Source organism: Bactrocera tryoni, chromosome 2 (genome assembly GCF_016617805.1).
Source record: "Bactrocera tryoni isolate S06 chromosome 2, CSIRO_BtryS06_freeze2, whole genome shotgun sequence".
Lineage (NCBI taxonomy): Eukaryota > Metazoa > Arthropoda > Insecta > Diptera > Tephritidae > Bactrocera > Bactrocera tryoni.
This window is the reverse complement of record NC_052500.1, coordinates 72,155,332-72,180,759: the sequence shown is the minus strand read 5'-3', so window position 1 is coordinate 72,180,759 and position 25,428 is coordinate 72,155,332. Positions and strand designations below refer to the sequence as shown.

General features: G+C 39.7%; 2 protein-coding genes across 2 annotated transcripts; both read left to right on the top strand.

Annotated features, from left to right (window-relative positions):
• The first annotated feature begins 7,479 nt into the window (after positions 1–7,479).
• LOC120768143 (maltase A3-like) lies at positions 7,480–9,821 on the top strand. Its single transcript, XM_040094700.1, has 6 exons — positions 7,480–8,208; positions 8,263–8,516; positions 8,579–8,777; positions 8,847–9,298; positions 9,351–9,494; positions 9,570–9,821. The coding sequence occupies exons 1-6, from the start codon at positions 7,591–7,593 to the stop codon at positions 9,643–9,645; spliced, it is 1,743 nt and encodes a 580-aa protein (XP_039950634.1). The 5' UTR covers positions 7,480–7,590; the 3' UTR covers positions 9,646–9,821.
• Positions 9,822–21,689: 11,868 nt separating this feature from the next.
• LOC120768204 (maltase A3-like) lies at positions 21,690–24,125 on the top strand. The gene is made up of 6 exons (XM_040094776.1): positions 21,690–22,319; positions 22,374–22,627; positions 22,690–22,888; positions 22,958–23,409; positions 23,462–23,605; positions 23,689–24,125. The coding sequence occupies exons 1-6, from the start codon at positions 21,702–21,704 to the stop codon at positions 23,762–23,764; spliced, it is 1,743 nt and encodes a 580-aa protein (XP_039950710.1). The 5' UTR covers positions 21,690–21,701; the 3' UTR covers positions 23,765–24,125.
• The last annotated feature ends 1,303 nt before the right edge of the window (positions 24,126–25,428 follow it).

Genomic DNA, 25,428 nt, shown 5'->3' with positions numbered 1-25,428 from the left:
AGCCGTTATGACCCCTTCATTTGATGAAAAACGCTTGCCACGTATTAAATTTTTTGAGTTCTGGAAACAATTGGAAATCGCTGTGGGTCAAATCATGTGAATACGGTGGATGCTTCAACAATTCGAACTCTAATGCATGGATTCGAACTTCAATTCATGGCTTTTAGCCAATATCAAAATGTTCTTGTGACACGGTGCATTTCGCTGATAAAAAGGATTTTTTTCTTCCGCAAACCGGGTCTTTTTTCACGAATTTTTTCTTACAACTGGTCCAGCAGGTTGCAATCATCAGAATTAATTGTTTTACCAGTTTGCAAGTAATCCACAAAGAAAATTCCTCTTGCATCGCAAAAAACTGATGCCATTACTTTCTTGGTCGATTTCCGGACACGAACTCGGTTCACACCACTCTTTAGCCTCTTGTTTTGATTTAGGATCATGGTGATAGACCCAAGTCTCACCCATAGTGATGAATCGACGCACAAAATCCACTTTATCCTTTTTAAAATGGTCCAAAATGTTTGCTGAAACAGTCGCATTGGAATGTGTTTTTGTTCCATTGTTAGCGAACGCGGCACCCATTGTGCACACAGCTTTCTAAAACCCAAAATTTCACTTATAATATGGCTCACACTGCCTGATGAGATGTGTAGAGCCTCTACTAAATCTCTCTCACTCAATCGACGATCTTCCAAAACCATATCCTATATTTTAGCTATGATTTCTGGTGTTGATGCGCCTTTTGAACGTCTTTCACGTGGATCGTCTTCAAGGCTTGTATGACCTCGTTTAAATTCAGGAACCCATCTTTCTACTGTTCTAATTGTCGGGGAGCCATCATTATACACTTTCGACATTCGTTCATGAATTTCTTTTGGTGCTACATCTTCCGAAAGTAAGAATTTTATCACTGCACGATATTCAAAATTTTCTATTGTAAAAAATACTGTGATACGGCGACATTAAATGGCTTGTAAACAAAGAACGAATTGACAGATTGAAATGGAACTTCACATGAAGAGTTCATATGAAGAGTTTACCAAAAAATCAAAAGACTTTTGGGCTAATAGCAACGCCCTCTCTTAACGAACGGCAAAACTTATTGAACAACCTGGTATTCATATAAAACATTCCCGCTGTATAATGTGAATACACATTATGAAATATCTAATTCAGCGCGGTAGCATGTGGCCTTGTAAGCTTACCACGAAAAATTTGGTGTTACCAAACCACGAAAGAAAGCAAAAATGTTGCACGACAACAACAAATAGATTTATGTGCAGCACAATAACATGCCTACACACCTTTAACTGGGTGTTTGCAACAACGCTTATGCTGGTTTGTATGGCCCACAGAGCCACATTATCCTAGTTTTTCTGTTACTTTTCGAGTACTTGCTCGAATAAACATACATAAAAACACATGAAAGTGCTCACATACAAAAAATCCCTCGGCACATCGTCGCACCACCGCAATTAGAGTGGACAATTACATTGCCTTTGTGGCGAAATGCACTAAATTTAGTTGTTAATTGCAATTGTATCTTGTGCGCGGTTTTCTAATGAGTTCCACAAGCGCGTGTTTTTATGGCGCGTAAATGTAAACAAAACACGATAAACTGAACATAAAATTGTATCTGAAATTACGCTGCAACGTTGTCATTGTATTAAAGTTTGTTGGTTGTGCAATTGAATGCGTTCGCGAGATATCAGCGGATCATTGAAATAACACATTAAATAGACAGTAGGAAAACATGTTTAACAGCCGTTGCTATTATCATCAACATGGAATACATGAAATGTATGTAATTGTTCGTTTGAGTACAATTTGCAGTGGAATTCCTGTTTCGATATTGATATTGTTACTGTAGTAGTTCAAAAAGAAATTATGTAAACTATTATTGTTAAGTTGTTGACGGAATATCAAAAATATACTTTCAACAAGTAAGGAAGGGCTATGTTTCGGTGCAACCTAACATTTTATACTCTTCGAAAAATCAAATGATTTTCATGCACTTTTTCCTTCATTTGCCTATTTATTTTTGGATTCTGTGCTATTACGCTTGAAACATTTTACCGTGGTTGGTATCATCTTTTGTTGTTATAGTCATGCCATGCAGTGTGCCAGCGAATTGGACACGGCGGAGCCTCCGTCCACTACAATCAATCCCTCCAGTTAACCTACCAATTGCACTGTGTATTTAACTTCACTGTAGCATCGGCTGTTTGGAAGGCAACCTGCGCCTGTGGCTATGCTAGTATTTGCTAACTGCCGCGCAAATGTTTTTCTTTTCATTTTCAACTATTCCGCCTGTGCTTAGTTTTTTTTTTGCGTATTTTTTTTTAAATTCTAATGCTTTCATTTTTCAGCTTGCTATTTTAATGTAGCAATTGTAGTCGATTGCTGTATACACTACACAAGAATATCTGTGAGAGTGAGTGCATGCGTGATGCGGATTGTGGTTAGACGTTCATCCACCGGTATGAATGCCAGGACTCGGCAACGGAGTTTCTCGCCCACCACGAATCGCACACCGAATTTTCGCTCCTTCATAAAGTCCATCCCATTTTTTGGACAGCGGTGAGGTCTTCCTTTACTCTTACGAGCACAGAAGCCAGCGTCATATTTACAATTGAGGGACCGCACATTCCAGGTGCATGCCCTTAAATCGTAATCCTTAATATGTACGTTTGCAGTGGCCGTCATCAAAAAGGGGGTCTCTTGTCGAAGGTTTTTGTGATATTTTAATTGAAGGTATTTTTTCGCGTGGCGGGTCCCAAGCCCAGCGTCTTAATCCGCTGTTCGTGAGCTGCTTGAGCCATATGTAAAAAATCATCTTTGGCCAACTCCCAAGTAAATGACGCTCAGAGAATTTTTTCTCATTTGCATGAACTTCTACACATGACTCCATCTTCCTATCCACTATCTTTGTTTTTATATTAATATCGTTTTTCTTTAATTTTAATTATATTTAATTTTATTTTTTATTTTTCATTAAGTAGCACAATACATCAGTATCTCAGAAGACCTAAACCCTATACTTTCTTTGTTAGGAATGATACAGATACAAGGTATCTTACATAATAGGTTGTCAAAAAAGTCTTGTGGTATTTTTATTGAATTTAATTTATTTTTATTTTATTTTTATTTTATTTTTTTATTTATTATTATTTTTTTTTTACTATGTCCGTCTCTTTCGACCAATTCAGCGATTTTATCGCAATTTTCGACGACAGGCCTTCCGGAGAGTGGCGCATCTTCGACCACCTCTACACCAGAACGAAGACGTTGCAACCATCGTTGTGCGGTGGAAATGGAAACTGTATCGGGTCCATAAACTGCACAAATTTTATTGGCGGCTTGAGATGCATTTTTGCCTTTATCGTAGTAGTACTGTAAAATATGCCGTATTTTCTCTTTATTTTGCTCCATGTTTGCGACGCTATAACTCACGAACGACTTAAAAGAAACGACAATCAATCAAACACGTGTTAGCGCGTAAAATGAGCTTTCCAAAAAGGTATAGCATGACCCGATGCGAATAAAACTAGAACTACGCGCTTTCAGCGCCAACTAGCGAAAATACCGCAAGACTTTTTTGACAACCCATTATAATATTTTGTCTTATTGTATTGACGCAATTAAGAGTAATCCCGGATGTACTAGCCACATTATGCCGGCGAACACAAATTACTCATAAAATAAACCCAGAACCAGAACCCTTCACTTCTAGAGCAGTCATATGTAATTACCAATCTAAATACACTGGCTGCTAAAGGAGAGAGACAACGAAGAAGAGAAAGAAATCGCTAAATCAGGTGGGACAAAACCGCTACCAGAGGTAAGTATTCATAATAGGCAAGCTTGTCAAAGATCAAGCACCTCAATTGATGGAGGAAATGAAAGCACCAAAGAGCTAAAGTGGACGGACATTAAAGCTTCCTGAAAAGGAAGCAATCAGATCCCCATCTCCCATCGAAAGTAGTAAGCAGAGTATACACCCTGTCAAAAAAGGATCGGGAATTCTTCGTTTAAATCTCCCGCTTATATGGAAGACAGCTACATTTTTGTTCCAAGGTTGGCCAAAAATTAGCTCGATCTGTCAACCAATGTGTTTACAGAGCATTAAAGGAGACCGTCGAAGACTTGCATCGTTCTGGACGGTCTTCAACGAGTGTTAACGTTGAAAAAGTGAAGGAATGTGTTGCCGAAAACGACCATGCGAGCTTGAGAGATATTTCCCATAAATTGGAAATGTCACACGAGTGCGTACGTACGATTATGCATGAAAAATTGGGCATGCAACGCGTTGCTACAAGTCTTGTTCCGATAGAGTTGAATTCCCTTCAAAAAAGGTATCGAGAGCAGGTAGCTGCAGACATCCTGGATCGAACCCATCCGAATCCCACCTTTATGGAACGCATAATTAGTGGTGACGAGACATGGGTCTACTTACGAACTTACGAACCAGCAATCATGCGAATAGCGGCCCAAAGGGGCGCCAAGGCCGAAAAAACCAACCCAAAGCCGATCGAAAGTGAAGGTAATGCTCGTTGTTTTCTTCGATATTCGTGGTGTCGTCCACTATGAATATGTTCCAACTTGTCAAGCCGTCAACAAAGAGTATTGGTATCTTGGTGTTATGAGGCGCTAACGAGACGCTGTTTAACGATTGGAACAAGCGTTGGCAAATGTGCATCGGTTTAAATGGATGTTACTTTGAAGGCGATAAAATAAATTGGATGACGGTTGAAAAATTTTATTTTCTTTTATAATTTCTTGATACTTTCTTGTCTTATTTAAATTTCGATCCAGTCAGTTTACATAGATTCAACAGCCTGATAATAAAGTTCTACAAAATTATGATACTGGCAGTCCCGATAATTATAAAAATTTTAACTGAGGTCAACAGATCACAAATTTGAAATCGGAAATGTTTCTCTCTAAGCTTTTGAGAGCCGATGTCTGCAAACTTGTTCGAAACGAAGTGTAAATATGAAGATTATCACAGTCTAGGTTAGGAGAATTGAAATTGTTAATCTTATCAGATCGCCTTAGTAAAGTGTTCAAGTAATATACAAAAAACACTTAAGATAAAGTCTTTAGAGGTTCTATCGCTTAACCGCGAGCTTTGTTAACATTAAACTTTATTATTCATTTTGAGACAGCACTATTTTCTTTCGTACTGTGTAATAATTGGTCATATCATATCATATCTCTTGATCAACTTTAAGTAGTTTGATTGATTTTTATTGACAGCACTATGCGTCTCGCTTTGTTATTTCGGAGGTGAAGGCTGAATTGCTTTTATAATCTGATTTTGTCAATCCACTTATGCTGATTGAGTGTACAGGGTGCCAACAAGTGAACGGCGAATGCAAGCGGAGTCTTGTTTATCTTTAATGAGATACAAAATACATTAAACAATTTTTTGGCTGGCGGGGTGCCGGAAAGTTGTCTAGTACCTTTCCGCTTTTGATATGGCCTAATGACTTATCTTCTATCTATTTCGATTAATTTGAATTATTGAAAGAAAAATACATACAGTGCCGCACATAAGTTTTGGCAATCGTTATGTGTTTTATGGTTAATAGATTATGTAGTGTAAACATGTTGTCCCTTGTTAGATCTATTCAATAACAACCACATACTTACACTCGTTTTTATTGCAATTCATTTTTAATTTTACTTTTTACTTATTCTTCTTCTTTATTGGCGCAGAGACCGCTTACGCTGTTGTAGCCGAGTTTACAACAGCGGGCCAATCGTCTTCCTTCCCGTTGTGGCGCTAAATCGAGATTCCAAATGTAGCCAGGTCCTTCTCCACCTGATTTTCCAGCGGAGTGGAGGTCTTTCTCTTTCTCTGCTACCTTCAGTGAATACTGCTTCTAATACTCTTAGAGCTGGAACGTTTTCATCTATTCGGAAGTCATAACCTAGCCAGCGTAGCCGGCTATACTATGTCAATGTCGTCGTATATCTCGTACAGCTCATCGTTCTATCGAATGCGATATTTGCCATGGCCAGTGCGCAAGGGACCATAAATCTTCCGCAGAACCTTTCTCTTGAAAACTCGTAACGTCGACTCATGAGTTACTGTCATCGTCCAGGCCTCTGCACCATATAGCAGGTCGGGAATTATGAGTGACGTATAGAGTGTGGTGTTTGCTCGTCAAGGAAGGACCTTCACTTCTCAATTGCCTACTCAGTCCGAAGTAGCCCGTGTTGGAAAGAATTATTCTTCGTTGGATTCCAAGGCTGACATTGTTGTTGCTGTTAATGCTGGTTCCAAGATAGACGAAATTATCTACGATTTGGAAATTATGACTGTCAACAGTGACGTGGGGCGTGAGTGCAACGACTGTTTGTTTGTTGACTGAAAATATTTCGTCTTCTGATCTGACAAATCTTGATGAATGTAGTTCAAACGAAAATGAAAGTCAAATAGAAGATGTGGTATTAGAAGATGATATTTAATGTGACGCGGAAGATGAAGATCTTAATGTACAGGAGAATCGCGAAACTGTGTAGTCAGACACGAAGAAACTAACAATACTAGCTACAGCCGGATAGTAAAAGTACTTCAGCCAACATTAAAAAGCAAAAGCCAATATTACTGGACTAGTTCGAAGGAAATAAATGCCGGTAGAGTTCTATTGTTGAATTTTTTCGAACAATAAGATATCCCACAAGAGCATGTAAAGCCTTATGTGATCCGATTTTGTCCTTCAGTGCACAAATGCAGAGATATCTCTAACAAAAACAACTAATTTGACTAGCAAGACGTTCGCAGATACAAATTTTCTTGAAATCCGTGCTCTTTTGGGCATATTGACTTTGACTGCAGTATTGAAGGACAATCAATTGTCAGCTAGTGAGTTATTCGATACAACCCACAGGTTAGATAGGCACATTGCTGTCATGAGTTGTGATAGGTTCAACTTTTTAATTAGTAGGTTTCGAACGACTGATAAAGCACTGAGACTTGCTCTGAGCGCCATCGATACTTTTGTACCTGTAAGAAATGTGTGGGACCTCTTAATAATACAGTTCACCGAAAATTAAACTTCAGGAAGCTACAATACTACCGACGAACAGCTGTTAGCTTTTCGTTGGCGAGAAACTAAATTTATTTTAGTACTTAAACAAACATCTAGTTCCTTTCGGAGAAGACTGTATTTTTATGTAAGCGTTTTGAGATAAACAAAACTGGTCAAAAAGAAAAGAAATAAAAAAAGTAATGTCATAATGATGTCAAGGGTTAAAAATAACGTTATGAAAGCAGGGTTAATAATGGACTTAATTAGTGAAAAATATTTGCACTAAATAAACTATTAGTCTGCTTTTAAAATAGCCGGCCGTAAAACGCAAAATGGTTGCTGTGCCAAAACTTATCTGCGGCACTGTAGGTAAAAATAAATATAATCAGTCTCTTTATCGCTCCTCAAGTCTGCTGAGCTGATAAATCGTTGAAACATTCTTAATAACGGCACATTAAAAGCTTAGCTAAACGCTCGTTACAAATAGTTTCACGCATTTCAGCATCTGGTTAACTGCTCGGTCTTTAATACTAATTTGTCTTCCTGCAAAATGGCTACACGTGCCTTAATGGTAGTGACTTTATTAGCCTTTTGTGGTTGTTCACTCACAGTCGCTGCAAAATCGTGGTGGGAAACCGCTTCGTTCTATCAGATTTATCCGCGTTCTTTCAAGGATAGCGATGGCGATGGTGTTGGCGATCTGAATGGTGTCACGAGTATGCTACCATATCTGAAGGAGATTGGCATTACTGGCGCTTGGTTGTCGCCATTCCTCAAATCGCCCATGGCAGATTTCGGTTATGATGTCTCCAACTTTACAGACGTCGATCCACTGTTCGGCACTATGGAGGACTTCGAGCGCTTGCTGGCCAAGGCCAAAGAGTTGGATATCAAAATACTTTTGGACTTTGTACCAAATCATTCGAGTGATGAGTGTGAATGGTTCATTAAATCGGCCGCAAGAGATCCCGTATACAAGGACTATTATATGTGGCATCCAGGTAAGTTGGTGGATGGTAAACGTCAGCCACCAAACAACTGGGTCAGCCTATTTTACGGTTCGGCATGGCAGTGGCATGAAGAGCGCCAAGAGTACTACCTGCATCAGTTTGACAAAAAACAACCGGATTTCAATTTTCGCAATCCCGCAGTGCGCGAAGAAATGAATGTGAGTCAATAAAAGGTGGATGCGTATAATTTTTGAATGTGTGTTGTGTTGTAGAATGTCTTGCGCTTCTGGTTGAACAAGGGTGTCGATGGTTTTCGTATTGATGCCATCCACCACGTCTTCGAGATTGAGGCTGATGAAGATGGTAACTATGCAGACGAGCCCTTGAGTGGTTGGAGTGACGATCCACTGAATTACGGCTATATTCGCCACATTTACACGGTTGATCAGTGGGAGAACCCGCATCTGGTGTATGAGTGGCGTCAGGTTTTGGAAGATTACAAAGCAGAACATGGCGGCGACGAGCGGTGAGTGGAGTGCATATTTTCAATGTGTGCCTAAATTAATTTTTTCCCATTATTTCCAACAGTATTTTGATGATCGAGGCCTGGTCAGCCTTAGATATCATGATGCAATACTACGGTAATGAGACCGCAGAAGGTGGTCAAATACCCTTCAACTTCCAATTGATTTCTTATTTGGACAAGGATTCCAATGCACATCTTTATTCCGAAGTGATCAGCAGATGGTTCCAATACATGCCGACTGGTAGAACACCTAACTGGGTGGTACGCAAATGATATAAACCTCAATTGAGACTGCTACAATCTAGTAACGTGGCTTCTTCTTCTTTGCAGATCGGTAATCACGACAAAAGTCGTGTGGCTACGCGCTTTGGTGCCGAACGCATTGACCTCTTCAATATACTCTTGCTCACATTGCCGGGTTGCAGTATCACCTACTATGGCGACGAGATCGGCATGACTGACGTTTGGATATCCTGGGAGGAGACCGTCGACCCACAGGCGTGCAACAATGCGCAGGAAGGTTATGAATGGCGTTCACGCGATCCGGCACGAACACCCCACCAGTGGAGTGATACTGCGAATGCTGGTTTTACCACGGGCCAAAAAACATGGCTACCTATCGCGGAAGACTACAAGCTCGTTAATGTAAAACGGCAGCGCAGTGTGGCTTTGAGTCATTTAAACGTCTTCAAAAATCTACAACAGCTAAGAAAGACGGCAACCTTACAGGATGGTGAGACAGAGGTTAAAGCGTTGAATGACAATGTCTTAGCCGTCAGGCGGTGAGTTTGCGTTGACTATGCGATATTTTTCTTTAACCTTCCTCAATTTCAGCTCACTGCGTGAAAATTACACATACATAACGCTGCTCAACATTTTTGATCACATTGAAAATTTCAACCTGCATGAACACTTCGCTGACCTGCCGGCGGAATTCGAATACGTCTTGATAACCGATCGCTCTATCAGGAGAAAGGGGTGAGTAGCCACAAAGCGTCTAAAGAACTTATAAATTCAAACTCAGTGTGTGCGGTTTTTTTTTCGTATTTACAGCGATAAGATTCCCACCAGCAGCGTCACGCTTATGCCACACGAGTCCATTGTGTTGAGATCCAGCGTTCGAGTTTAGCAAGCTTTTGAGTGTTTAGATGGGGGCCGTAAAAGTGTTAGGCGGCACTCAAGTATCCATCATCAATATTATGATGATATTAAATATTAAGTTAATATTTTTATTGTTTTGATACAAATTATAAAGTATTTTTACTGGCGGCATGGGCCTCTTCAGTTTTGAAAACAAAAAAAGTAACGTCAAGAGAATACGTAACTGTGGTACCTTTAAAATGTTATTATTGGCCAAACACTCACAGAAAGACAACGATGCGTGAACAGGGGCATGATGCAAAAGCCTGTTTTTGTTCGTCGACAAATCCGGTCGTTTATGACAGATTTCTTCGCTCATTTTACACATAACTTGCAGGTAATTTTCTTTATTAACAGCACGATCTCTGGACAAGAACTCATGATGCACGATTTCCCTGCAATCGATGAAAACTGTTAGCAAAAACTTCATATTCGGCCTAACTTGACACGCTTTTTTCGGTCTTGGCTCATGCGACAGCTTCCCTTGGCATGATTTAGCTTTGATTTCCACGTCATTACCATTAACTCATGATTCGTTAGCGGTTATGAGCCTCTAAAACAGATCTGGGTCGTCGCGGACTAAGTCCAACATCTCCTGAGCAATGTCAACACGACGCTGTTTTTGGTTGAAAGTGAGCAATTTTGGCACTAACTTCGTGGCGACCCCAAATTATTGGTTAAAATCGAATGGAACGAGTCAATCGATATGTTTAGTTCCTCAGAAATTTTTTTGATAAGTACACTCACCATAAACCACAGTCAACAGTCAGTTGCCATAATTTTTACGGTCTCTCTACTCTCTCATGTGGCATTTTCGTTCGCTTCCCGCTCACGCCTTTGGTAAAATGAAATACCTAAAGTACATGGAAGATCTCCAAGATCATGTGCAAGAGCCCGGTAGAAAAACTCTATTTACTCACACGGTTTCGAAGAAATGCTGGACGATTGTTGGTCTCTTGACAGGTCACAACCTACTGGCATCACAAGCGAGCCGGATGGGCTTAAGTAACGACGATACATGTAAAAAGTGCAGAGAAGTAGTCATGAGAGGAATACTAGAACACCTACTATGTAAATATCTAGGAGCTTCGCAGTTCAAAGGACTAAAACTTAAATATCAAGTCGTTCTTATGACGAATACTTCACTTAAAACCCAACAGAACCTCCGTCTGACTTTACTAAGAACCAGTTAGTCTATATAATGGCGGGGCAGCTGGTCAATATAACCTATCCTAACCTAACCTAACCTAAAGTTCGCAAAATTCATAGATCTAGCATGCATAGTCTAAAAAGCAACTTTGTCCTTGAGCTTCAAATAAATCTTTATTTGGATTCGCAGGCTTATCACATGCTCCAACTGCATGTAAAAAAAACTTTCAAAATAGGCTCCTTCTGCGACGATGCAGCGCTACCAGCGCGATTTCCAAGCATTGAAGGCGTCACGGAAGGCATAGCCTTCCAGGCAAGAAAACAAAACAGTCCGTGGGGGCCACATCTGGGCTGTAGGGCGGCTGCCGAAGCGTTTCGAGGGGTAAAAATTCATGGTGGACGATGCCTTTGATGTCAAAAAGCAATGAGCATCGTTTTCACTTCGAATTTATTCGTTCACCAGCGACCTCTTCCCGGACCTCCAAAAAGGCCGAAAGCAAACGTCTCTGTCGTAGATTTACCGAGTTTCACACAGAATTTAATCGCGTACCTCTGCTCTAACGAACGCTGCATTTTCGACTTGCACCACTCACAGAATCACGTCGCGCGAAAATGTTTGTCTTGACGCTCCAGGTGCTCGCAGACAACTAACCAACCGTTCATTAGCTACGAACGTCCTCTTCCAAATCCAATCGGTGCGCGCAGGCTCTGAAGTACAGTCGCGGCGGATGAAGATCAGTCCTATTACTTGCCAGACAAACCCCGTATACTCAAAAGATTTATTGAAACTGACGCCGGTCAAAAATCAGATGTTGTATTTCGAACTTGATGCCGAGTGAAGGAAACCGTACTCAAGTTAAGGCTTAACATATGCCCCATCTGTAGACAAAGTTACAATTCCAGACTAATTTTAACAAGCGGCAATGCTTAGCTACATAACATTTGTATGGCATCTCTACCAATCCAATGCAAATTCGGTTCTATGCGTTCTAGTTGTACCAACGGCATATATTCGCAATTCCTCAGCGACAAACGAACTTCATCATCGATGGTGTAATATCATATCCGCTGAAAATTGAAAGGACTTGCACTGGATTTTTCAAGGAATTTCAATGATTTCTTTAAAAACACACTATTTTTTAAGAAATTAAAAAATTTTTTGATTTAGTGTGAAGTACAATCGAAACAATTAAGTTCTGAATATAACATCATTCTAACGCTCTCCACGACTTCTTTTGACGGAACGAATTCGTTGACACAACTTTCGAGTATTTTTTCCACTAAATCAAGGCGTATGTCATGAAAAGCACGTTAAATATTGACTTTTAAAGCTTGAAGCAAGTCGGATTTATTGCTAAAGACCAATGACTTCAAACAAACCAACAAGAACTAGTCTAATGGTGTTAAATCACAACTTCTTGGCAGCCATTTAATGTCCAAATTTCTTGAAATAATCGAGTATCCAAACTTTTCTCTCAATAACTCGGTTGTTGCACGTGCTGTGTGGCACGTGGCCCCGGTTCGTTGAAACCAGATGTTATCGAACTCAACTTCTTCCAATTGCGGCCATAAAAAGTTGTTTATCATCATCGACCTATATCACTCTCCATGGACAGTAACGGTGGCACCAGCTTCATTTCGAAAGAAGTACGGACCAATGATTACACATGCCTACCTTCAATTTAGGTGAATGTAATAGTTGTTAGTGAATAATTTGTGGATTGTCTTCACGCCAAAGTCGACAATTTTGTTTATGAGATGAAAGTGAGCCTCATCGGAGATGATAATTTTCTTAATAGAAAATCGTTATCGTTTTCAAGGCGAACCAAGGCAAAATTAGCGAATTCACGACGTTAGCGGTGGTCCGATGGCTTCAGTTGTTGAGCGAGAAGAATTTTATATGAATGCATGTCCAAATCTTTAAAATCCGCCAAGTTGTGATATGAGACAGCTCCAATTCTTGAAAACGTCTTGGAATCGACAAATTACGGTCTTCAGCAACTTTTACCTCAAAAGGGATCCATATTTTCATTAAAAACTTCGAGCGGTTTTTTATGTAATTGGCATTTGAACATTATGTAAGGGATATGAACGCTCGAAATTTTCAACAATTCGGCTACTAGCAAGAAAAGGTGGACGATTATTACGACCCTTATGGCAAAAGCGCTCGAAAATCTGCAATTGGAGAACGATTGTTACACTCTTCCCAGTTACTTCCCATATAACGGTAATATTAAAAACTAAAAAAAGAGCGATAAAACAATAAACAACAAGTAAGGAAGGGCTAAATTCAGGTGTCACTGAACATTTTATACACTCGCATGATAAAGTGATAATCGAGATTTCATTATCCGTCATTTACATATTTTTTATTTTGCGGTAAAATTGATAAGATTAGTAGTTCCTGAGATATGGTTTTTGGTCCATAAGTCGGCGACGCCACGCACATTTTCAATTTTTGACTGGGTGCAGCTTCCCTCTGCGATTTCTTCCGTAAAATTTAGTGTTTCTGTCGTTTTTTGTTAGTCGATTATCGCACTTTTAGTGATTTTCAACATAACCTTTGTATGGGAAGTGGGCGTGGTCATTATCCGATTTCTTCCATTTTTGAACTGTATATGGAAATGTCTGAAGGAACGACTCTATAGAGTTTGGTTGACATTGCTATAGTAGTTTCCGAGATATGTACAAAAAACTTAGTAGGGGCGGGGCTACGCCCACTTTTCCAAAAAAATTACGTCCAAATATACCCCTCCCTAATGCGATCCTTTGTGCCAAATTTCACTTTAATATCTTTATTTATGGCTTAGTTATGACACTTTATAGGTTTTCGGTTTTCGCCATTTTGTGGGCGTGGCAGTTGGCCGATTTTGCCCATCTTCGAACTTAACCTTCTTATGGAGCCGGAGCCAAGAAATACGTGTACCAAGTTTCATCATGATATCTCAATTTTTACTCAAGTTACAGCTTGCACGGACGGACGGACGGACAGACAGACATCCGGATTTCAACTCTACTCGTCACCCTGATCACTTTGGTATATATGTATATTATAACCCTATATCTGACTCTTTTAGTTTTAGGACTTACAAACAACCGTTATGTGAACAAAACTATAATACTCTCCTTAGCAACTTTGTTGCGAGAGTATAAAAACTGTAGAAACATTGATTTGTACGTACGAGATGGTATTATATAGCTTTATAAGAGCCGTAGTCACAATTGAACAATGGGCGTGGTACCGCCTTCTTTTAGGCGAATTATCATATCTCGTGAGCCGCTCGAACAATTCCAACCAAATTCGACGCATGAAATTCTTTTAACACACCTAAGTGACAGTTTAAAAATGGAAGCAATTGGACTACAACCACGCCTACTTCGCATATAACACAATTTTATTAATCGCAGACAGTTGTTGTTTTAAGTTTTTTTATTTTCATGCACTTTTTTCTTTCTCCTTGGACTATTTATTATTAGCATTCTGTGCATTCACGTTTGAAACATTTTGTTGTTTGTGTTTGTGTTGGTAACATCGTTTGTTGTCATAGTCATGCCATGCAATGTGCCAGCGAGTTGTCCACGATCTGCGAAGCCTTCGTCCACTACAATCAATCCCTTCAACTAACCTACCAATTGCACTGTGTATTTGACTCCACTGTAGCATGGGTTGTGTGGAAGGCAGCCTTGCGCCTGTGGCTATGCTAGTATTTGCTAACTGCCGCGCAAATGTTATTCTTTTCATTTTCAACCATTCCGCCTGTGCATAGTTTTGTATTTTCTATACAAATGTTTTTTTTTTTTTGTGTTTGCGCATTTTTTTATATTTTTCTTCATGTTTCAATTTTTCAGCTTGCTATTTTAATGTAGCTATTGTAGTCGGTTGTTATATGCACTACAAAGATGTGTCTGTGAGTGGGAGTGTGTGCGTTTTAAATTATATTTGGAATTTTTTTTGGTTTTTTAGAAAAGCTTGTGTAACTTAAATGACCAGAAACCTAAACCTTATGCGGTTATAGCTGCTTGGCCCCGGGCAAGCATTGAAACAACGAGGTTTTCAAGGCATTCGGTTGAAATTTTCTGCTCCCGCACCTTAATAAGTATTTTGGTCAGTTCTGTCTTTGAGCTTGGCCTGTGTTGGACTATTTTCTTTTTCATGGTATGCCAAAGATTCTCGATCGAATTCAAACCGGGAGCATTTCATCTAAACCACCATACTCCTGCAACCTCCTCCGTACTGTTTTCGCGCTTATTGCCTCATTCTATTGCTCTTCTAAGCCCGCGATTCTTTAAAGAGAGTCTATAGATAACACCATCTGTACGAGGAGATGTCTTCCTCCTAGTCCCAACACTACTGTAATGCTCCAAACGATCGTCCTGATTCATTTTTGTTTAGCAAATTGTTTACTGTTGGATGGATCCTTTTTTTCTCGCTATCACGCGAACCGATACACCTTCTTTCTTTACCGTGTAAATAATCAATTTTTTATTACCCGTTAATTGCTACTTCTTAGCGCTCTGGCTCGAAGCTGGATTGTCCGCATAGACTTTGAACTTTACATATCCACACAGGAAAAAGTCTAACGGGGTGTAATATCACACGATCTTGGTGGCCAATTCACCATCCTAAAACGTGAAATTACATGCCCACCGAAGTGTTCTCTCAATAAAACCATTGATTGATGCGATGTGTGGAAAGTGGTGCCGTCTTGTTGAAACCAAATGTCGCCGTGATCAGGAGCTTCAATTTCAGGCATCAAAGAGCCGATTATCATGGCGCGATAACGGTCGCCGTTGACGGTTACGCTCTCACCGGCATCATTTTTGAAGAAATATGGACCGATGATTCCACCGTCTCACAAACCACACCAAACCGTTGTTTTCTTTTTAATGAAATGGCTGCTCTTGAATCTCTTCAGGTTGCTTTTTGTGCTTTATATGTCAATTTTGCATGTTTACATACCCATTGAGCCAGAAATGGGATGATGCTCAAAATGAATAATTTGAAAAAATTTTGAAAACGTCAGATCTTCTTGAAACTATTCAAGAGCCCTCGCATGAGTAGGTCGAGCTGTATTATGTACGCTTTCAGTTTAAGATGTCGACGTAAAATGCAAAAAGTTGTTCCACACAGCAGTCCGAGTTGGTGCGAACAGCACCGAATCGTTTCTGCGCAGCCTTCTTGTACTCTCTCAGCTACGGTTGCTATATTTTTCTCACTGCGTGCTGAACGTGGTCCATTCGGTCGAATATTATATTTATACTAGCTGACCCGGCAAACGTTGTTTTGCTATGTATATTATTTCTAGGAAACATTTTTTTAGTTCAATAAAAATAACTATCTACTACTAAGTGTGCGGAGATGTACTTATAATCGAAAGCATTATAAACAATGAAAGTATGCTTTATTTAAGTTAATAAATTAATCCTTATTAAAGTAGCGAATATATTTTGAATTACAATTTTTGATAGCTTTCTAAATATCAAAAATAATTATTCATATTATCCTATCAATTATTGCAATTGAAAAGAAAAAATTAATCTCTCAGTGCAATAGAGTGTACAATATTCTTGGTTAGTCCGTCTTAAGCCAACACAAACAAACTGGAGGGGTTTCCCACGCGAGAACATGCTATGTACATATAGTTGTCCGTGGGAAATGCATGGTGTTTCCAAATCTAAGCCACATACGGCCAATGCGATGTCATTTTTTGATCGTATCTCGGCCAGAAGTAACGAAATAAGGAATGTTTTGCCAGTTCCACCTGGTGCGTCCAAAAAAAAGAATCCTCCTTGTCCTGCCGAAACTGCCTGCATGATGCGGTCGTAAATAATTTTTTGTTCGTCATTTAGTAGTGGAACATTGCGACTAACAATGCCTGCCCTTTCTACAGTATCGTACTGTAGTTCACGATTGATATCTGTGTTGAGTAAATCAGATGTACTTCGATTCGGTGAGCTCATACCGAAATGACTGATTGGCAAATTCGCAATATCAATACAAAGATCCTCCATAGCAATAAATGTTGCATTGTACATTGCATCTCTGAATGATATCGTTAGATCATTGCACCTTGTACGATGTCGATACAATATATCATCAGTCATTGAATCTTTGTGATTATCCCACAACATTTGTGCTCGGGCTGGGAAACATTTAGTCAGTACTATAGCAAATAGTAGACGAATTTGTGATCCTGTGCAGTTTAATGTTGCTTCAGCAAGCGTACTGTCCCATTGATTGTCGTCTTCTAGCAAGCCTAGAGCAAGGCATGCATCTTTATACGTAGGATACTGTTGTCCACCTTACGTATATCTTGAAATGACAATGGCCCGGTGACATTAACCACCAATAGTCGCAGGTAAAAGCACTCAGTCTGCCTTGGATTGACTGTATATACACGACCCAAAGTAATTGATTTAATTAAACCGGGGTGCGCATCAACTGGTGTCCCTTGCTTGCGGGGTATCCATTTTTTTTTTTTTTTTTTGAGCCCATGTAAAATACTGTGGAACTTCAGAGTAGAGAAGTGTTTGTGCGAAGGCACCAAAAGCATCCGCACGATTGCACAGTTCAAAAAATTCGGTCAGCGTAGTTTTTGGTGGATTTATAGCACGATCAAGCACTGTATCGTTCGTGAAATATACGCGCTGGCCGTTTTCAAGGTGGACAGCTAATTGGATAACTGCTGGATCCCGTTCATGAATTGGGAAACCGAAAATACGCCAGACAGCTTCATTGGAACTGACATACCGGCCAATTTGGTAATTCGTAATTTCATCATTTTGATTCAACGGAAGAGAATGTACATTAGTATTTTCAATTCTAATATATCACTCCCTTTATTCACATATCTGCAAATATATTTGATACTCTTCACCGAACTGCATGACTCAACATTAATATGAGCATTGAATGTTTTGCTCAGCAGAGGTGAATATGGTACCACCCAACGATTGTCAATGTCGATGTCTGCGTTGCTGATAGCTTTAATGAAAGATTGTCCGCCATTTTCGGTACTTCTTCGACGATATATTTGATATCCGTCAACATGTGTGACCGTATCGTTAGTAAAATCTTTAGGAAATGGCCGTTGTTGACGGGAGCTTACAACACGTGTTTATTTACATGATATCACTTAATAAACTGAGAGTTAAAACTGTCTTTGTCAGATTAATAAATTGTAAATAAATAATTATTGCACTGGAAATGAATGATGAATTTATGATAACAGTAAAATTAACATGAGAGTTGCACAGAAAAATTAAAGAAATAGGTATAACAGTGACTGCTACGATTGATACACAAATAAAACCAAAAAAAATGGCTGAAAAATGTATAGTGAGTAAGACAGGAGACCGGCATCGTCCTCATCCCTACTCTCATAATTAATGGAACTTGAAATTATGAACTATGAATAAGAATTTATCGTACTACAATTGTAATATTCGATTGCCATCTTGCAACCCTATTGCGGATATGCGGATAGAATTTCGTCAACGATATCTCATGAACAAATCAACCGATTTTAACACGGTTTGCGGTCATCGACGTGATTTTTCAGAGTCGAAAGCTGATAAGTCTTCAGAATTAATCGGTCGAGCCGTTTCAGAGTTATTTCAAAAAAATCTATTTTTGCGATTTCTTTCGTCAACGATTTCTCGCAAGAAAATTGATCGATTTTGACCCGGTTTGCGGTAATCGGCGTAGTTTTGTGAGGTTGAGTGCTGATTAGTTTATGGAATTGATCGATATAGCCGTTTAGAAGTTATTCCCAAAAAACCACTTTTGAAATTTTTTTTGCTGTTTTTTTTTGAGTTTTCTCGAAATTTAGCGATCCGAATCGGCTCAAAATATAGAATAGAAAATCTAAGTTAAGTGAAACTCTTTGAAACGCCGTTGGGTAGGGTTGAAAGTTATAAGCGGGTCCAATAACTTTAACAACCAATAACTTCCCGATTTTAGAAAATTTTTAATTTTCTTCGCGGAAAGTTAAAAAAATGTATGGGTGTACTACCCAGGATGATGAAAAATAGATGTTGTCCGATTCTCCATCCTAGCCGATATGCACGCTAAGATTCACGAAAATCGGTCGAGCGGTTTCAGAGGAGTTCAATAACGTACACCGGGACACGAGAATTTTATATATTAGATATAATATTGTGAATAGTACGCTCAGTAGGCCGATTATGTTGACCATAAGTCGAGCGAAACGCGCCAAATTCTTTACAGAATGCGAATTTTCATAATAAAGGAAATCGTCCACCTGTTCAGGAGTAAGTCTTTTCATGATGAAATGCCAGACAATACTGAACAATAATACTACTCATAGAATAAATAGAGACCCCTATACCTCTAGAGAAATCATAAGTACCAACCAAAGTACAATGCCTGCTAAAGGAGAAGATCAAGGCAAGAAGAGAAAAGAAATCTCTCAATCAGGAGGGGAAAAGCCGGAGGGCATGCTTCACAATAGCCAAGATTGTCAAAGGCCAGGCACCTGAATTGACAAAGACGAACTAAAGCGCCAAGTGACTAAAGTGGAGGGATATGAAGAAGTCAGAAACTTCCATCGAAACCAAGAAGCAGAGTCTGTCATAGAACGAAGTGATGGGAGATCTGCCTAAAAAGCCCAAGCAAGAGCAACACAATACAGCAACTTAGCAATGTAGCTAGAGACAGCCTGCAGGTTGCTGTCAAATACCCCAATTCCACCGAGCAGCATACGGGAGAGATGGATGTCGACTATTCACTCGACGATCCAGCGGGTGCTCACCCGGAGAAACAGTTAGCAGTTGAAGGATCATCAAATGCACGGACCAGGCTGGTTTAAAAAGTATTGTGAATTTTATGAAAGTGTACTTCCCCCGGTGGGTACTGAATCGAATATTCTCAGAGCTATAGTGTTTTCAACCAATCGAACGACATAACCTAGCCAGCGTATCCGCTGTCTCTTAATTCGTTCCATCTAATGCGATATTCGCATTTGCCAATGCACAAAGGACCAAAAATCTTCGACAGAACTTTTCTCTCGTAAACGCGTAACGTCGACTCATCAGATGTTGTTATCCTCCATGCCTGTTTAAATGAGTTAAGCATCCATCCCCTCGACTCGGTAAAACTGGCGCATCCTAATGCTACAGTGCAATTCACCACAGCTGTTGACACTACAGCACAACTCAACACATCTGTACGCCAACCCACTCAACAAAAAGGATGGGCAACGGGAAAACAGATTCAATTCAATCTATACAATTCGCACGTCAACAATTCGACCATCATCATATTCTACACTGCGCCGCGTCAACATACGATTTTTCCGATTATTCACCGATCCTGAGTGCTACGTTAATTCGAGTCACCAGAGCTATGTACGTCAAGCCATCGATCCATCAGTAACCACCGGGCTACTTTTGCAAAAAACATTATTTCACGGTTCTGAAACTGGACACCGCCTCTTCTATTGCTAATCTAGTGCATATATTTATATTCGGCATTTATATTATAAGTTTCATGTTTGTTACCTGGTCAATAAAAAGGAATTTAAACATAAATTGCACTTGCAGTGTTTTATTAACAAAGTGGTGGTGTGTGAATAATTTTAAATCAACTACACTAAACAATGCCTATGCCATATAAGTAGTAGGACGGAAATAATGAGTGACTTATAGAGTTTGGTTTTTGTTTGTCGAGAGAGGACTTAACTTCTCAATTGCCTACTCAGTCCGCCGTAGCACCAGTTGCCAAGAGTTATTCTGCATTGGAAGCAATCTGATGTTGTTGTTGGTGTTAATGTTGTTCCAAGATAGACGGTATTATTTACGACTCCGAAGTTAGGACTGACTCATATTATTTTCTCCAGCAATAGATTGAAGAAGTATCATGAATATGAAGTCTTCGAAATCGTTGAAGAGGTAGTGTTTGCCGATACGTTTTTCACGGGTCTTTTCCAAAACTTGGCGCATGGTGAATATCTGGACAGTTGTTGATTTTTCAGGCCTAAAGCCACACTGATAAAGTACAATCAGTTTGTTGACGGTGGGCTTTACCTTTTCACACAATAAGCACGATATAACCTTACATGCGATGTTGAGGAGGCTTTTTGCACGATAATTGGCGCAGATTTATGAGTCTCCCTTTTTGTGGATTGGGCAGAACATATTTAAATACCAATCGTCGCTATCGCCCGATAATATTACACATGTCTTGGCTCATGTGGTACCTTTCATTGGGATAATTGAGCTTTGATTTCCGCGTCATAACCATTAGTCTAAGTTTCGTCATGAGTTATGACCCTCTGGAGCAGATCTGGATCATTATGGACTAAGCTGTTGTATAAAAAAGAGAAGAATGTCACGTAAGCCACTAATGAAATTTGTGAAGTTTACGGAGATGATATTGACCAGTTTTAATACAGGCCTGAATTTAAAGTTACATTTTAGATATACCGAGGTACGCTCCAAACTGCGGCTGATAGATTTTTGATTATATTCGTTCGATTTTGGTTAGATACTTATTTTTTTCTACCTTTGACTTGTTTACTATATCTTTCATCAGATAACAAAATACAAACGATTTTTTGGCAAGCGGGCGTCTGGAAGAAATCTAATATCTCACTTTCCGATTTTGGTGCTGCCTAATGACCTCTCTCCAGGTGGTCTCCCTATCTATTCCGATTGAGTTAATCAAAGAAATGCCGATTACATATCGTTTATAGGTAGCAATAATTCTAATCAGTCTCTTTATCGCTCTTCAAGTCCAATGAGCTGATAAAGCTGTGAAACATTGTTGGTAACGGCATATAAAAAGCGAAGCTTAATGCTCGCTACAAATAGTTTCACGCATTTCAGTATCTGGTTAACTGCTCGGTCTTTAATACTAATTTGTCTTCCTGCAAAATGGCTACACGAGCCTTAATGGTAGTGACTTTATTAGCCTTTTGCGGTTGTTCACTCACAGTCGCTGCAAAGTCTTGGTGGGAAACCGCTTCGTTTTATCAGATTTATCCACGTTCTTTCAAGGATAGCGATGCCGATGGTGTTGGCGATCTGAATGGTGTCACAAGTGTGCTACCATATCTGAAGGAGATCGGCATGACTGGCACTTGGTTGTCGCCATTCCTCAAGTCGCCCATGGCAGATTTTGGTTATGATATCTCCAACTTTACAGACGTCGATCCACTATTCGGCACTATGGAGGACTTCGAGCGCATGGTGACTAAGGCCAAAGAGTTGGATATAAAAATAATTTTGGACTTTGTACCAAATCATTCGAGTGATGAATGTGATTGGTTCATTAAATCGGCTGCTAGAGATCCCGTATACAAGGACTATTATGTCTGGCATCCAGGTAAGTTGGTGGATGGTATACGTCAACCGCCAAACAACTGGGTCAGCGTATTTTATGGTTCGGCATGGCAGTGGCATGAGGAGCGCCAAGAGTACTACCTGCATCAGTTTGACAAAAAACAACCGGATTTCAATTTTCGCAATCCCGCAGTGCGCGAAGCAATGAATGTGAGTCAATGAAAAGAGAATACGTATAAGTTTTGATTGTGTATTGTGTTGTAGAATGTCTTGCGTTTCTGGTTGGACAAGGGAGTTGATGGTTTTCGCATTGATGCCATCTACCACGCCTTCGAGATTGAGGCTGATGAAGATGGTAACTATGCAGACGAGCCCGTGAGTGGTTGGAGCGACGATCCACAGGATTACGGTTATGTTCGCCACATTTACACGGTTGATCAGTGGGAGACACCGCATTTGGTGTATGAGTGGCGTCAGCTCTTGAAGGATTACGAAGCAATTCATGGCGGCGATGAGCGGTGAGTGGAGTGCATATTTTCAATGCATACCCGTATTTATTGTTTTTCATTATTTCCAACAGTATTTTGATGGTCGAGACCTGGTCACCCATAGATATCGTCATGCATTACTACGGTAATGAGACCGCGGAAGGCGGTCAAATACCCTTCAACTTCCAAATGATTTCTAATTTGGGCTATGATTCCAATGCACATCATTATTCCGAAATGATCAACAGATGGTTCCAATACATGCCGACTGGTAGAACACCTAACTGGGTGGTACGCAAACGTTATAAAACTCAATTGAGACTGCTACAATCTAGTAACGTGGCTTCTTCTTCTTTGCAGATCGGTAATCACGACAAAAATCGTGTTGGTACGCGCTTTGGTGCCGAACGCATTGACCTCTTCAATATACTCTTGCTCACACTGCCCGGCTGCAGTATCACCTACAATGGCGAGGAGATCGGCATGACTGACGTATGGATCTCCTGGGAGGAGACCGTCGACCCACAGGCGTGCAACAATGAGCAAGAAGGTTATGAGTGGCGTTCACGCGATCCGGCACGAACACCCTACCAGTGGAGCGACACTGCGAATGCTGGTTTTACCACGGGCCGAAATACTTGGCTACCCATCGCAGAAGACTATAAGCTCGTGAATGTGAAACGAGAGCGCGGTGTGGCTTTGAGTCATTTAAACGTCTTCAAGAATCTACAACAGCTAAGAAAGTCGGCAACCTTACAAGATGGTGAGACAGAGGTTAAAGCGTTGAATGACTATGTCTTAGCCGTCAAGCGGTGAGTTTGCGTGGACTATGCGAGATTTTTCTTTAACCTTCCTCAATTTCAGCTCACTGCGTGAAAATTACACATACATAACGCTGCTCAACATTTTTGGTCACATTGAGAATTTCAACTTGCACGAACACTTCGCTGACCTGCCGGCGGAGTTCGAATACGTCTTGATAACCGATCGCTCTATCAGGAGAAAGGGGTGAGTAGCCACGAAGAGTCTAACTAACTCACAAATACCATTGTTTGAACTCATTGTTTGTGTTTTGTTTTTCATATTAACAGCGATAAGACTCCCACCAGCAGCGTCACGCTTATGCCACACGAGTCCATTGTGCTGAGGTCCAGCGTTCGAGTTTAGCGCACTTTTGTTTGTTTTCAAAAGATTTCTTAACAACTTAGCATGCCACAAATTATTATCGGTTTGGTTCTAATCAACATTTTTGTACCCCAAAGCCCTTTATTACTTTGTGTTATTTATTTGGCTTTGATAACACATTTATGATGTTTCGCAAACAAGACTATAAAGTAATATGCGATGCCGTTAATCACATATCTCTATCACCCCCATAGGCGGCAGCCACTTTATGGGTGCTATAAAGGTGTTAAGTGGCACTCAAGTATTCGCGAATAAATATCGCTCGACTTCGATCTGCCATAAATGCTTGCATCCTACTTATATTGTCTCATATATTTGATTTAATATGATTATCTTAGATTAATTATAGATAGTATAATTTTGTGATAAATAAGTATATTTCCTTAAAAAGCTAAATGATATTAATAATTAAGTTAATATATGTATATATATTGTTTTGATAAAAATTATAAAGTGTTTTCGCAAATGTTTTCGCTCTCAAATGTCATTATTTTAAAAGAAAAAGAGCTCCGAGAGAAATGTGCGATCCGACTGTGGTATAATAGATAAAAATGAAGTATTCGTAAATTTAGTGGATTTGTTTTATCTTCATGGTTTAAAGGCCATCAAACGCCAGACTTTTCAAGAGTTAACGCCTGCTCCTCGGAATATATATTCAACCAACGTTTAGGTATACGATATTTGTTCAGAGAATGTCGCGATTTTGTATTTCTTTAAAAGTGTTTATTTATTATGGAATCAATTTCATCTCCTACAAAATAATCACCGACCGATGCAACGTATATACCGTCACCTAAAATGCAAAATAACGTATCATCAAAAAATTCGAAATTGAGTGTCTTATTGATTATGATTCACTACTTCAAATTGCATTCATAATGTTACATATGTCCAACATTTTCAGGTTCTGCCCTCAGATATAAACCATTTTTAACCAATATTAAAATTTTTCTTCACTCATGTTCCATTTTATTTCGTTTTTCATTCATGCCACTGTAAAATTCCGAAAATGTTGTTACGTTATTTTGCATTTCAGGTGACGATATATTTGTCAACGCGTTTTCCAGTCCTCCAAACAGTCGGAATAGTATTTTATCGATATAGACTTTAGCACATTCTTCGATTTCGTTCCATAGCTTCGGTGTCCTCGCATTGACCAATTGACAATGTAATTCGAAAATATTGAAACCTTTTAACAAACAACATAAAAAAAGTTTTCTATCTTCTTTATAATACCAAAGTTTTTTTCCAATTTTCGCGTAGTGATTCACGTTTAATAGCTTCAATTAACTCAAAGCGGTTTACCCGAAGCGGTCGTTTGAGTTTACTGAATAGCCAGATGTCACGCAGAGCCAAATCAGGTGTATACGATGGTTGCGGCGCGGTATTGTTTGAAGAACTCACGAAGAATCTATACAGTATGCGACTGTGCATTATTCCGACCTCCTTTTACACTCATAGTAAGTATTAGTATTATTTGTTGACAGTTTGGCCAGTCGGAAGGAAATCGAAGTGCAGCACACCTCGATAATCGAAGAAAACTGTCAACATAACTTTGATTTTTACCTACTTTGACGTAATTTTTTGGCTTCGTTTCACCTTTGCCACGATATTCGGCCGATTGATTGTCTGTTTCCGGGTCGTAA